This window comes from Cryptosporidium sp. chipmunk genotype I (assembly GCF_004936735.1).
Source record: "Cryptosporidium sp. chipmunk genotype I strain 37763 chromosome Unknown contig_7, whole genome shotgun sequence".
NCBI classification, from domain to species: domain Eukaryota; phylum Apicomplexa; class Conoidasida; order Eucoccidiorida; family Cryptosporidiidae; genus Cryptosporidium; species Cryptosporidium sp. chipmunk genotype I.
The window spans coordinates 1-13996 of NW_027125616.1; the positions used below are offsets into that span (position 1 = coordinate 1).

Here is a 13996-nt window from a genome sequence, read left to right on the forward strand (position 1 = left end):
TATATATATATATAATAGTACGTATCCAAGAATAGTAAACTTCAACTCAAATTTTCATTTATTGGATTGGCTATTATTGAATGAAAATTTTCAAATAGTTTGTCATACAAATACAGACCAATTAGGCGCCAATGCATTCCCTCATTCTATTTGCCTAATCCACCCCCCCCACATTACATTTTTTTTTACTTGTAATCTTATTTATGCAAGAAGAGGAATAGGCATATCAAAATTTTGGAAATAAGTCAAATTAAGAAAGGGAAAAATTTTAGAATTTAAATTTTTTACAACTCTAAGCGTGCGATTTGTGAACAATTTGGTATTCAGAAAGAAGGCGAGAAGAAACAAGCCCAAAAAAAAAAATAGGTCAGTCAGACGAAAATATAGTTCTATTCATCCAATTAGTCCATTAAAGTTTATATATTACGATATTAATGCACTCTTTATTATTATTGTAGAACTACAAATAAGATAAATACGGCTTCGAAGTGTGATTTTGCATTTACAAGAATTCAAAGATAAATTTATAATTACAAACCAATCCCAGCATTAATTTCAGGGAGATATAAATAAAATCAACTAATAAAAAACGTGAAAAAATATTAAACTAATAATTTGTTGATAAACTATTAACACTTTTCACACGCACAAATTTATATTTTCAGATTCTAGGAACTCTTGCAAATTTTCTGTCGCAGAATTTGGCGGGCATAATTTTAAGATAATTTTTATGGCTAGTGATTAATTAAAAGTATTTGACTCTAATTTGTTTACCAACAAATTAGTTAGTTGAAGAAATTGAAAATCTAGGCATATAATCAATCTGAAGATTGGAATTGGGGCTGTTTTGGCACTCATCGAATTATAATTATAAAAATCCAAGCACAAACTCAAAGATAATTAGAGATCTGAATGAGTGAATTCTTATTTATGTTTTCTCATATGTAATATATCTTAATATAAGATTATAATATATGAAAATTGGTCTATTTACAACAATTTATCGTATAAATTACAAATTTTCGAAGCATTTCAATATTTTGGGAATTAAATTTTCAAACTACTTTCATGCAACCATTAAAAGATCCACTTAATGACAGAGTGGTAAAGGAGTCTGACCCTCCTCCTCCACTTCCACTTACCGAGGATTTGCTCTTTCCAAATGGAATTGAAGGTAATCCTGACTGGAGAGTTCTTAAATCACATTTATTAAGAGAGGGGCGTGTAAGAAAAGATCATCTATTGGAAATTATTAAAAGAACTTCTGAAATAACTGCCAATGAATCGAATCTCTTAAGATTAAGAGATCCAATCACTGTTGTTGGTGATATTCATGGCCAATATTACGATCTAGTTAAACTACTAGACGTTGGTGGAGATCCTGAAACTACACAATATCTTTTTTTGGGCGATTATGTAGATAGAGGATCCTTCTCTATTGAAGTTCTATTGCTATTATATTCATTAAAACTAAATTATCCAGATACTGTTTATTTACTCAGAGGAAATCACGAATGTAGACAAATGACAACTTTCTTTAATTTTCGTGATGAATGTGAATACAAGTATGACTCAACTGTACATGGATACTTTATGGAGTCTTTTGATACGCTTCCAATTGCTGCAATTATTAATGGAAAATTCTTTTGTGTTCATGGTGGACTTTCTCCTGAATTGCGCTCAGTTGACCAAATTTTAACAATTAACAGATTCCAAGAACCACCAAGATCTGGACTTTACTGTGATATTTTATGGGCCGATCCCTTTGATGAAAAAGATGAAACTGAGACTCCTGACGAACCTTTTGTGACCAATGATGTCCGAGGATGCTCGTACTTTTTTGCTACTCAAGCAAGCAACAAGTTTCTTGATCAAAATGGATTACTTTCTATTGTAAGAGCTCATGAAGCACAACTAGAAGGTTTTAAGATGCATAGCCCAAATGTAAAAACAAGGTTTCCGTCTGTAATCACAATTTTTAGCGCTCCAAATTACTGTGATGTATACAATAATAAAGGTGCAATTCTCAAGTTTGAAAATAACACTTTAAATATACAACAATTCAATTTCTCTGCTCATCCATATTACTTACCAAACTTTCTGGATATATTTTCATGGTCTCTTCCTTTTGTATCAGAAAAAGTTACTGAAATGTTATATTCTATTATACAACCTGTTGCTACTTCTTCTTCTGAACCTATTGAACTTGAAGAGGAAGATTTACCGGAAGATGTACGTAGATTAATGGATGCATTTTGTATTAATGAAGATGGAAGGTTGCCTGAAGAGGCTGCAAGCCTTGGTTCTTCAATTATTAGATCAGCACAACCAGCTTCTAGTGTTATTTCAAAAGAAAGAGCTGATACTCTTAGAAAGAAAGTTCAAAGTGTTGCTCGTATTATGAGAGTTTTCTCAACTCTAAGAGAGCAGAATGAACTTGTTGTTAAGCTTAAGGGTGTCACTCCAGGTCACAGGATACCCATGGGATTACTACTTGGAGGAAGAGACGCTCTTGAAAATGAATTGGAAAAGTTTAACAAGGTTAAAACTATGGATGCATACAATGAAAGGAGGCCTTATTAAGATATCCATCTTATTTTTTGGTTATGTCTCAAATTATAAAGGGAGAATAATTATGATTTTCTTAAAATTTATCAAAGAAATACATCTTTTTTTGTTTTACAATATTTAGACAAAAAACAAATAAAAGAAATTTTTGAAAAAGAATGTTTAGTTTGTATGATTTGCCTCTATCACATTTTCTCTCTTGTATCTTTAAAATATATACATATACATATACATATATATAAAAAAAGGAACTTAATTATGTGATTACCTTTAAATACGTAATTTTCAGGTAACGAAAAGCTATTCATTAGCCATTCCATCCACCTCTTCTTTTTTCTTCCAAGATTAATTTTGTCATTTTTAGATCGGAGAAGAATTCAGGAATCAGTAATCTGAGCTTTCTTTTGGTTACTTATGCATCCTTTCTTTGATCATCTTTTCCTCGTAATAGCAACAGCCCTCTTTGGTCTTCCAGGTCTTGGAATTCCTGTGGAAGATGAAGATAATGTCACACCCGTTTGGTTACTAGATCCAATTGGACTGCTGATAGCTTCCAGAAAATTCTCTTGTGTTGCTGTATCCTCATGAGATGAAACAATGTGGTTTTCATCAATTTGAGAGCTCTGGTAGAAGCTTAATGACTTCAAAGATTCGAGTGAGTTTTGTTTCTGCTCCGATTTTGAAGAAATTATTGAAGGGTGGTTACTAACGTTTATAGTATTTTCTGAGTAACTATTCAAATTCTCATCATTGGTAATATTCTCTTCTTTTTCCTTTTCTGGCTTAACGATTCCGTTTGGTTGTTGTACTTCTTCCCTTAGAAATAAATCAGAAGACTCGGCAATTGTTTCTTGGATAAACTGAGAAATGTTTAATGTTCTCATTTCATCACATTGTACATTTCTCCAATCAAAACAAGGTGAGTGATGGCATTCCTCTCCTTGAATATTTAATTGAGAATTTAACACATCACCTCCTTTGTTGTTTTCACTATTAAATGGATCTAACATTTTGTGAGTTTGATTAAAGTCAATGTTGGGCCTCGGCAAAGTGTCAATATAGTAATCAACATATTTCATTGGAGATAAGCATCTTTCCTTTAAAATAGGAATCTTGTAGCTTTGTCTTCTACTTGGTGTTTGCCCCGAGGCTGGGTTGGTCTTTGCAACAACATTCTCAATCTCTATTAATCCTTGAATGACTTTATCTAAAATCTTCGGTAAGTCTTCTACTGAGCTTGAAGGAGATAATTCTTTCTTCCCATTATTTCCAGAATTGCCATGAGAGAGATCTGAAAAATCAGTGACTTTGCTCAGAAGTTGAATCATGTTGTTAATCTTTACCTGAATATTCTCCTGGAAGGATTTCAAATTATAACCAAAATAATCATCGACACATGATGATAGCTCATTATAAGAGCTATTCTGTAGATTTACTACGGTTGAAACATTGTTAACACAACTTTGAATTGAGCTGGCACTCAATTCGGATATTTCCGTAAACTTAGAGTTAATTTGGCCAAATTGCTCATCCCTAATCTTAGAAAAGCCAGTAAACCCTCCAATTAACCTTTTATCCCCAAGCTGGGAAATGGAATGAACAAGATCTCCAAGCTCACTTTTCCTCTTTTCAAGACAGTCGTTCTGGTCTTTGACGAGTTCTAAGTGAGCCAATTCTAATTGTTCTATTCGGCCATTGGTCTCACGAAGGAAATTTTTGTTTGCCAAATACCCATTTTCCAATTCACTAATAATCTTCTCTCTCAAATCATCCACTTGTTTGAAAAGTCTCTCCTTTTCATTAATCAAGGCTTTGGAAGTTTCTTCAACAAAGTTATCAACTAATTTACAGAATTGACTCTTCATTTCCTTGGATTTCTCATCTAGACTTGACAGCTGGACAGAGAGACGGTGGTCAAGTTCAATCTGGTGTGACTTCGCAAGATTATCAACAGAACCTACAAGCTGCAGAGAGAAAACGGTATCCAACTGAGTTTCACATTCCTTGGAATGATCCTTGTAATCCTGAACAAGACTTTGGCAACGTTCATTTGACAACTTAAGCCTTTCCAGTTGGTTGTTAATACCCGTTGATATCTTTTCTGTGTCTGTTGAGCAATCTACAAGCCCCTTTCTAATTTCATCCTTAATTTGAGTGGCCACTTCCTCTTGAGTTTTGAGACACTTCTTTAAATTTTCCTTTGCATTATTCATACCAGCATGAAGTTCCTCTGTTAAAGATTGCTCCAGTGAATCAGAGAGCATAGATATAACGTTACCACAAAGCTTTTTTCCAGTATCAATCATCCCAATAATCTCGTCATGTGAAAGTCGGCTTTTATTCATCCAGTGGACAAGTAAATCCTGTTTAAGATCATTATGTAGAACCTCTAAGCATTCACTGGTCTTCTTCTCAGTTAGCTGAATGTCACAGACAAGTTGCTGTTGAAGATTAAAGAGTTGGGTATTCTGAGAAGACTGGAAAAGCTCCGATCCAATAATCTTTCTATGCAATTTGCCAATGTTTTCCAAAGATTGATTCATCTGCATATATAAGTCCTTGTATTTTTCACGATAGAGCCTGGCATGCTTTGAAAGATGAATATTAGCAAAGTCACCGGCTTTAACACGCAAAGATTTCTCATTAAGCTGATCAGTAAGGGTATTAACAGTAGATTCCATTTCTTTATAAAGAGCATGCTGATTTTGGAGCTCAGACTCCATCTCAACAATTTCATTAGCCTGAGATTGGAGTTTGTTTTCCATCTCGTTAAACTGAGCAAGGGGTAAGTAGACTCCGTTCTTTTCTCTGTTACATTGAAGTTCCTGTTTAAGCTTCTCAATTTCACAATTCATTTCTCTGATCATGACTTTCTTTGTCATCTTTTGATTGACTACTGGCATATTCTTAATATTCTTAGCTCTGTGAGCATAGTCTAAAGTATTAAGAGTTTCTTCAAGATATATCGAAGAGGCTGTAATGGTTGCAATGATGCAGGTTTTTGTACGGCCACCCAAGCTATCTTGTAATAGACGCGTCAGCTTTGAATCTCTGTAAGGGACGTAACTTGAGTGCTCTACCAGGGCATTAATTACACGGCCTAATGTCAATAAACTTTGATTAATCATGCCAGCCTCCTTAGCTCGGTCTTTTATTGCATTCGCTCCGCTTCTTTGTATATTTTCAGACCCTGCCAAGTCCACCAGATTCAGCTTTCCAACTTTTAGAACATCCTCCCCATCAATGTTTGTCTCTTTGGTATGAATTGTAATCGTAAAAATACAGTGACTTCTAGAAGACGACTTATTCAGTAAAGTCTCAGCTGTTCGTCTTTTCCTTACTGCCGTGGTAAGTATATTAAGTATGTCCTGTGCTTTGTTTACGGGAATCTCTTCAAGACGATCCACATTCAGACCTCTCTTACCAGCAATATCATCATAAATTCTTAAGTTCAACTTTTCATCACTCAGTAAGTCAGATAACTCTTCATTATAAATCTCCAAATACGAAACTCGAACTCCGTATTCCGTGTACTGGCTTTCCAACCTCTCAAAAATAAGTTGTACAGCCCTTGGAATAATTCCTGCATGCTCAGTTAATTCCATATTGTTTGACTCCAAATACTCCTTCATATCACCTTCCATCGTATAAGTCTTGCCGGTTCCTGTTTGACCATATGCGAAGATTGTACAATTAAAGCCTAAAAGTACTTCATCCACAATTGGAACCACATATTGCTTAAAAAGCTCTCTTTGTGATGTGAATGACCCACAAACCCCATCAAAAGTGAAGAGCTTAGTGGAGTATGAGTCAAATTTACGACTCAAAGATTGGTGTGAGACCACAATTTCCTTGGAATCTGGCTTAACTTGCAAAACATTACTGTTAGTTGGGTCTTTCTTTTCTTGTTCTGTCAAAGGCCTGCACCGGACAATTACCTTCACATTAACCCCATTCTCCTCTATTGTGTTTTGACGTGGTTTCAAATTCTTCATATAATTTTAACTTTAATATATCTTTTCAAGTGGCTTTTTTCCCCTTCTCCAAAGAGAGAAAACCAACTCTCCAATATTCTACCCTCTGGACTAGTTTACTCCAACTAAACTCGTAAAAATTTCCGAATTTCTACTACTTTCCAAATTCTTCCTTCTAGAGACTATTACTATGAATTATTTATCTTCGGTTTTATTATTATTTAATTCTACCAATTTTTTTTTACCCACATGTGCATGTGTTCATTTGGGCGCCAACGACATTTTGTTAACGCCGGTATTGAAATATGTAATAATACTGCTTCTTTTTGCCCCCCACATTTCAGGAGCTTCCGGTGGGGGGCTGACACGTAATAAAAATGGGTGTTTTGTGGTTGGGGGGAAAGTGACAATTTAGTAAAGCATCTAATAAGGTGAACACGTTGGGGGTGATTTTGTGATTTGTAATTAATAATTAATTTTTAAAAGAGAACAAAAAGGAAATGCAGATTCACTTGAAGATAAGAGGTAGATACAGACGAAAGTAGAATATTTGAGTGTGTGCATGCTAGAGGAGAGGTTAATTGGGATTGCTGCACCCACATATGAGTTCTTTTGTATCCACAAGCAGTAGTAGGTGTCTAACAGAAGAAAGTGAGCTCGAACAAGCTATTAAAGAATGCAAAGAGCTACTTCAGGATTCACCTCAATTGCTGTACGAGCATTCATATAAGAAATGGAATCGCATGATTACTAAAGGTCTGGATTACTTTGTCAAAGATCACCCAAAGACTCTAAGAAGAAGGTTAGCTAGAGGAGTGCCACAGGACTTTAGGTGGAAAATTTGGAACTCTTTGTTGGAAATATCTTCTTTAGATGACGAGAAAAAGATTAATTGTAAAATCCCTCAAAGCCTGAGAAATTCCAAATTTTTTCTTGAAGTATTTAATATCAATGAAAAAAATTCTCTTAATTTTCAAACCCCAGCAATGAATCTCATGTATTGCAATTATTATGATTATGCTGCCAAGTTTCTAAACAAATATTCTCCTCTGATAAGTATTGATGTTCCGAGAACTTTTCCAGAACTCAATATTTTTAGAGACCAAGCATCTCAGGAATGCCTTTTTAGAGTATTGAATGCAACAGCCAACCATATTCCTGATGTTGGATACTGTCAGGGAATGAATTTCATTGCAGCCCTTTTATTAATAACCAGTAATTTTGATCAAGAGAGGAGTTTCTATTCACTAATACTTATACTCGAAACATATGGACTTTCTGGATTTTATAAAGATCAATTCCCACTTTTAACCAAGTACATTCAAGCATTTGATACAATGTTTCAAGCTAATATTCCTAAACTTTGGAAGCATTTCCAAGACGAAGGGATCTTTGACCCTGTATATCTTCATCCTTGGTTCCTCACTCTATTTGTTTCGACCCTTCCACTCAAAACTGTTGTCATTATTTGGGACTACTTGTTAGCCAATGGACTTCAATCTCTAATCTCCATAGCTATAGCACTTCTCAAGACTCTTGAGTCTTCTTTGATTGGACAATCCATGGAAAAAATTATCCAATTCTTTAAATCCCTTCGTATTTCAGTTGGAATTAATGACGTCACATGTGCCAGAATGTTGCTTTCAAAGGCAAAGAACATCCATATTTCCGAGGAAATACTTGCTACTTTTAAGGTTTAGCCTGATTTTCTTCAATATCTATTCTTTACAGACTGATCTTCAGCCATTTATATTATAACTTTTAAATCTTTCCATCGCATACTTTGCTTTCGTCCTTGTAGATACACCATTAACAGTTCTTTTACTTTTTCTGCTTTCTCACCCTTTCCCCCTTTCTCACTAATCCCCCTCATGATGGCTACCTTAGATCCCTACGTAGGATTAAGCACGTAATCTACGGCTATTTATAATGTACCTATTCGATAAATCATAATATAACCGCATTTCACTAATATATAATTTGGTAAAGTAATTCTGATAGTCAATTCTGCTAATCATTCCATTAAATCAACTACTGAAAAATAACCAAAGAATCAGAAATACTAACAACTAAAACACCTAGAGCTATTAATACTACCAAATAATTTAAAACTTAGGCCCACTCATAATACTTAAAATATCCTAAGCATTCAAAGCAATACCTTCATACTTTCCCGCTAGTTTCATGAATTTTTCTCACCAACTGTAATTATGCAATTAATACATCACTCATTGGCGCCAAAACATTTTAAATAGATATTTACTGGTAAAATCTGTTCAGAGCTTGGTTATCCTTTTTTTTTTAAAATAGTTCCTTAGAATGAGCGTACTTTATTTCCACATTTCTCTTCTAATTCTACTTATTTTTCAATTTCCCTTTGGGTATTCACTAAATTCCAGTCATTTGAAAGGACAAAATCAATATCAAGTTCGCTCAAATGGGGCCCGTTCCTCTCATCCTACGGGACTAAATCCAAGAAATCCTGAATTGTATGGGTCTCCTTGTTTTGGTAGTGTTTGTTATACTTATAATTCCAGATTTGTTAATAGTGGAAAAGACCCTTCATCTTGTAGCCGAGGGCTTTATTGTAACAATGGCTCTTCAATCTCTAAAAACAAATTTTCACCATCTCAGTCTAAACCCGGTAGTTTACGCTCAACTTCAGGTGGAAGTGCCTCTCATAAATCTCCCTATTACAGATATTATTTAGAATCAATCGGTGGAGCAGCCGGTATTCAACAAAATAGTCATTCTAGCATATATGAACAAAAACATTCTATTCACTTGCCATCGCATCCTCATCAAACACCTCTTTACAAAAATTACTTAGAATCTGTTGGGAAACTTCAAAGTTATGGAACCAAAGAGAAACAATCTCTCAGACCTCAGCATGGTCATGCAACTACGACAAAAACTTCTCATTTTGAACAATCATCTACTTCTGGCTCGGTAAAACCTACTGAACAGCCCAGAAATGTAACATCACATGTAGAAGGCCCAGCTGAGGACAATCAATTATTCAGTTCTGTAGATAAACTCAGTAAAGAGGATTACCAGTCATTTAGTCGTATCAATCGCTGTTGTATTTTAATTCAGGATCTTGTTGATGTTGCATTAGTGGCCATTTCCAACATGACAAAAACTTGGACTGGGAATTCTGAATTATTAGAGCAAATGTTAATTCAAGCTACTACAGCCTTTTCCATCCTTTACTCTTCATTATCTAGTTGTAAGACTAAACTTCTGTCTTTTGATCCATCAAATGAGTTTGCACTATCTAAAATTAATGGGCCTTACATTGATGAGGAGGCTGTTAAACATTCTGAGAAAGATTTAGATATTGTAGACGAGAAACAATATAAGATTATATTACGTTCAATTCGTAAAACTTCTTTTAAAATACAGGAAAATTCAACTTTAATGGCTAAAGTTATTAATCTAAAACATATAGATCAACAATGCAAAGAATTTGGTCTAAGTTCTTCCAGAAGAGCACTTGTGAATATTCTTCAACTCTATTCAAAGATTTTAGGTGAAGAATTAGATAAAGCTCAGCTTGCTGCAGATATTTACGCAGCAAATGAGATATTTGATGAATCAACTCAAGCAGATTTCGATAAATACGTGCTCAATATTTCTGATGAATCTGACTAAGAACATTCTTGTTTTTAATCAAAGAGTCACTTTGTTTTTTTTACTTAGACATTTTTTTAAGCATTAAATGGGAATTGGAAAATGGGGATTTAAAAATTATTATTTTAATTACATAAGTTATTGCTACATTATTTACTTTTTTATATAGCCAACTAAATTGTATAATGTAGGCTATAATTGTTTTATTGGTTTGGATTTTTAGAAATATGGTAATTTAAAGAAAAATGACTTTTTGGCGGGCAACTGAGTTATTAATAATTAATTTAATATTTTAAATCCCATTTGTTTGCATGGGTTATTGAATCGAAAAGAATTCGTATAATTAGTTTATTTGATGCAGCTTGGATGTATCGAATGAGTTAAGATTTAAATTAGTCTAATAATTTGTATATGAACATTTTCTAAGACTATATACCCGCGAATTAAAGTATAGCTATGTGAATATTTTCACAACGATACTTTAGACTCAGGTTCGAGACCTCTTCGTAAGTTATTATTATTACGAATAAGACGCAAGCTAACATATGGTTTAATAAAAACTTACCTTGAAGTTATTTGTACTGCTTCAGGCAATTTTATCTTAGATATGGAGTTTAAATTGTAAGTTTTTAAGCTTTCAGTTCTCTATAATTGGAAATTTCACGCGTGGTATCAAGGTCACTAGTAGAGATATTGACTATAGAATTAAATAGGTCAGTTTCATTAGGATTAAAGAATATGTTTTCTGTTACGTAATATATTAATGTTTCTGGGATGAGTTTATTTCCAAAGGAGAAAAAAAAGCGTATACTATTAAAATAACAATAGACCAAAAAACAAGAGTTGCAATCGTAGCTATACCACTTAGTGTTGCAACAATGAACAATGAAACTGCTGACTTTTTATGAATACCTAATGGAGTAATAGAGCTTTAAAGTATTAATTTCCGTGTTGGTTTTTAACAAAAGTTTTTTGTCTTAAAGAGTACAATGTTGCTCAATACATTCTACTAGATTTAGATGAAGTGAGAATGGAAAGCAGCTTTTGTTTAGAAAGATATTAATATAGCTATTTTCCGGCTTTAAGAAAGCATTCCTGATTCGGCCTTAGATATTATTTCAGTCAAGAGGATTTTATTAACAATTCTGTGGATTCTTTTTCAAGAATAATAGACTGTGATTAAATTAAAATTGATTAGTGTGGAAATATTCGAGAAGTATAATAATATAATTTTTAAAATAAATTTTCTTAAAATAGTCGAAATAAAATAAAGATGAAACAAGAAAGAATACAACCTATTAAAGATTTTTCTTCATTTTTAAAACAGTGATTTACTATTTTTTGTTTGTCTAATGCTACAAGACTCGATTATAATAAGGAATATCTGCTAAACATTTTGAGTATATTCTTAATATTTTAGGTAAGCTATTATCAAGAAGCTCGAATATGAAGCATATTTTTAAATTTTGATTTTGCTTGAGATTGATGTTTAATATTGTCCTATTCAACATTGCAACTGGAAATTATCTAAGAGTTGTAAGAATTGCTTTTATGCTATATTAATCAGCGTTCAGAGAATGAGAAATTCTTAACTTACTTTGTATATATCTTAAAAGTTGTACTGTATCACTTTGAATTTTGCTTTTTTCCTAAACTACCACAAATAGCAGTAGATACTCTTTTTTCTTTTTAAAGAAAATAATTGGTTTTTTGTTGTTCATTCTTTTTATTGGTTTATAACTATCTTTGGATTGACTATTAGCTATTAAATTATTTTAAAAGAAATATTCTTTGTTTTTTTTTTAATTTCCAGAGCTGTTCTGATTAGTTAATCTTTGACAACTCATATAGGCGGGTTATTTTGTATGCATTCAAACTCGTTAGAACAAATTTTTTTTTCGCATCTGATTTTCTCCCCACATTGTACACGTAAGCGATTTCAATTATGTGTTTTGGCGGCAGTTAAAATAACAATTATATACCTGCATTTACATGCAAATAATTCACTAAAAAATAGTTTAATAATTGCATGTGGATGCATGTGAGTAGGATCAGGTCGTGAATAACAAGGAAAGTGCATTAATTAATTTTTGGTATGAGAATTTAGGTGGAGGAAGAAACAAAGTGATATATTAATTTTTAGATAAAGTATTTTTTTGTTCTTTTAAATTGAAAGTAATGTTTAAAAGCAGAGTAGACGGGAATTAGATATTATTGCTAAGGGTGTGATTAAATGTTAAACTGGATACATTTTCAAAAGAATTCTCCAGCTAAGCTAGAAACAGAAAATGGTGAGAGTGGAGATTGTGGTATTAATAATGACAATAAAAGCAATAGTATAAGTTATAGGAGTGGAATAATAAATAATATAGGCAACAGTATGATTGGTAGCAACGTTATGAAAGAGGGAGATAATTTGAAAAGTGAAGAATATGAGAAGGTGAGGAGAAAGTTCTTGCAAGCTTGTGATGAAATTGACAAAAATATAATTAGATTAATAAATAGTGTATTAGTAAACGGCGAAGATAATATGAAAAAGTTAGAAAAAAGAGAAGAAAGAGATAGAGTTTTTGAAAAGATGATAAGTTATAGGAAAGATTTTATTAATATCTTTAACACTGAAAAGAAGGAATTGAATTTGAGGGGACAGTTGGACGAAATTAAGTCGATATTTCTCGATTTGGTAGATAAGCAAGAAAAAGAATTGAATTCGTGGCTGAATGACAGAAATCAAAAAATAATGGAATGGAATGAAAGAGTTGAAAGTATTTATAAACAAATATTTACTTTATCTGAGATTTTCTGTGATTCTTTACTGCTAAATATAACATGTTTATTAGGATATGTTTCAATGGAAGAACATTCTCTGTGGGTAAGCATTATTTCTCTGCTAATAGTATTTGAAATCAGAAGTTGTCAGCATACAGCTTTATTAAAAGAGAATGAACTGATTGATGAAATTAATCAGGAAAGTTTTGTAATACTTGAGTGGCTTAATAAAAACTGTGACGAGTTCTTTTCATTATTACTTAAACAATACTCAGTCATTCCAATTACATATAAAATTGGAGAGGTACTTCGAGATATATCTACCATATTAAATCTTGCACAAGGTCCAGGAATAGTCGATAAACAAAATAATAAAACATTTCCAATCTCAGAATCATTCAAGAATAAAAGCAACGAAATTACACAGCATTTAATATACAAACAAGAAATCTTTACCAATTTGATAAAGCTATCAGGAAATCAATGTTTTGATATATCTTCTGATGCTATTTCAACTTTGAGGTGTTATTTATTTGTTTCACCCAAAATGACCAATGAGTACATTTTAAAGAATCAACAAACTTTTTTCTCAAATATCTTCAAAATTCTGATTCAATCAACTGAATATGTACCACAAAGACATGGCTTAAGATTATTGAATCAACTACTATCATTGAAAGAGCTTTCAAAAGTTATGACAGTATTCTCGAGTAACTGTGAATATCTTAAAGTTTTCATGAATTTGATCACATCTCACTTAAATACTATCTCATTTGAAGCCTTTCATATATTTAAACTTTTTGTTGCAAATCCCAATAAATCACCAGGAATTCAAAAGGCCTTATATAAAAATAAAGACAAAATCGTTGAATTTTTGATTTACTTCCAAACATCCAGAACGGATCCACAATTCATTTCAGATAAACAGGTAAGTCATTTAAATGTTATATATATATTCTCTCAATAAAGCTAACTTTCTCTCACATCTCAGTTTGTAATTAATAAAATTAAAGATTTAAAAGCAATCTAAAATAATTCTAAACGTGTACAAA

At 32.6% G+C, this 13996-nt stretch overlaps 5 protein-coding genes across 5 annotated transcripts; 4 read left to right on the forward strand and 1 right to left on the reverse strand.

Annotated features, from left to right (window-relative positions):
- Positions 1 to 1068: 1068 nt before the first annotated feature.
- ELE39_003544 (phosphatase 2B catalytic subunit) lies at positions 1069 to 2583 on the forward strand (the record flags this gene model as incomplete). The annotated part of the gene is made up of 1 exon (XM_067346648.1): positions 1069 to 2583. The coding sequence occupies one exon, from the start codon at positions 1069 to 1071 to the stop codon at positions 2581 to 2583; it is 1515 nt and encodes a 504-aa protein (XP_067199961.1).
- A 416-nt stretch (positions 2584 to 2999) lies between these two features.
- ELE39_003576 (kinesin-like boursin) lies at positions 3000 to 6563 on the reverse strand (the record flags this gene model as incomplete). The annotated part of the gene is made up of 1 exon (XM_067346680.1): positions 3000 to 6563. The coding sequence occupies one exon, from the start codon at positions 6561 to 6563 to the stop codon at positions 3000 to 3002; it is 3564 nt and encodes a 1187-aa protein (XP_067199993.1).
- Positions 6564 to 7144: 581 nt separating this feature from the next.
- ELE39_003587 (TBC domain-containing) lies at positions 7145 to 8242 on the forward strand (the record flags this gene model as incomplete). Its single annotated transcript, XM_067346691.1, has 1 exon — positions 7145 to 8242. The coding sequence occupies one exon, from the start codon at positions 7145 to 7147 to the stop codon at positions 8240 to 8242; it is 1098 nt and encodes a 365-aa protein (XP_067200004.1).
- A 619-nt stretch (positions 8243 to 8861) lies between these two features.
- ELE39_003598 (uncharacterized protein) lies at positions 8862 to 10196 on the forward strand (the record flags this gene model as incomplete). The annotated part of the gene is made up of 1 exon (XM_067346702.1): positions 8862 to 10196. The coding sequence occupies one exon, from the start codon at positions 8862 to 8864 to the stop codon at positions 10194 to 10196; it is 1335 nt and encodes a 444-aa protein (XP_067200015.1).
- Positions 10197 to 12408: 2212 nt separating this feature from the next.
- Positions 12409 to 13911, forward strand: ELE39_003609 (MO25-family; the record flags this gene model as incomplete). Its single annotated transcript, XM_067346713.1, has 1 exon — positions 12409 to 13911. The coding sequence occupies one exon, from the start codon at positions 12409 to 12411 to the stop codon at positions 13909 to 13911; it is 1503 nt and encodes a 500-aa protein (XP_067200026.1).
- Between the last annotated feature and the right edge of the window lie 85 nt (positions 13912 to 13996).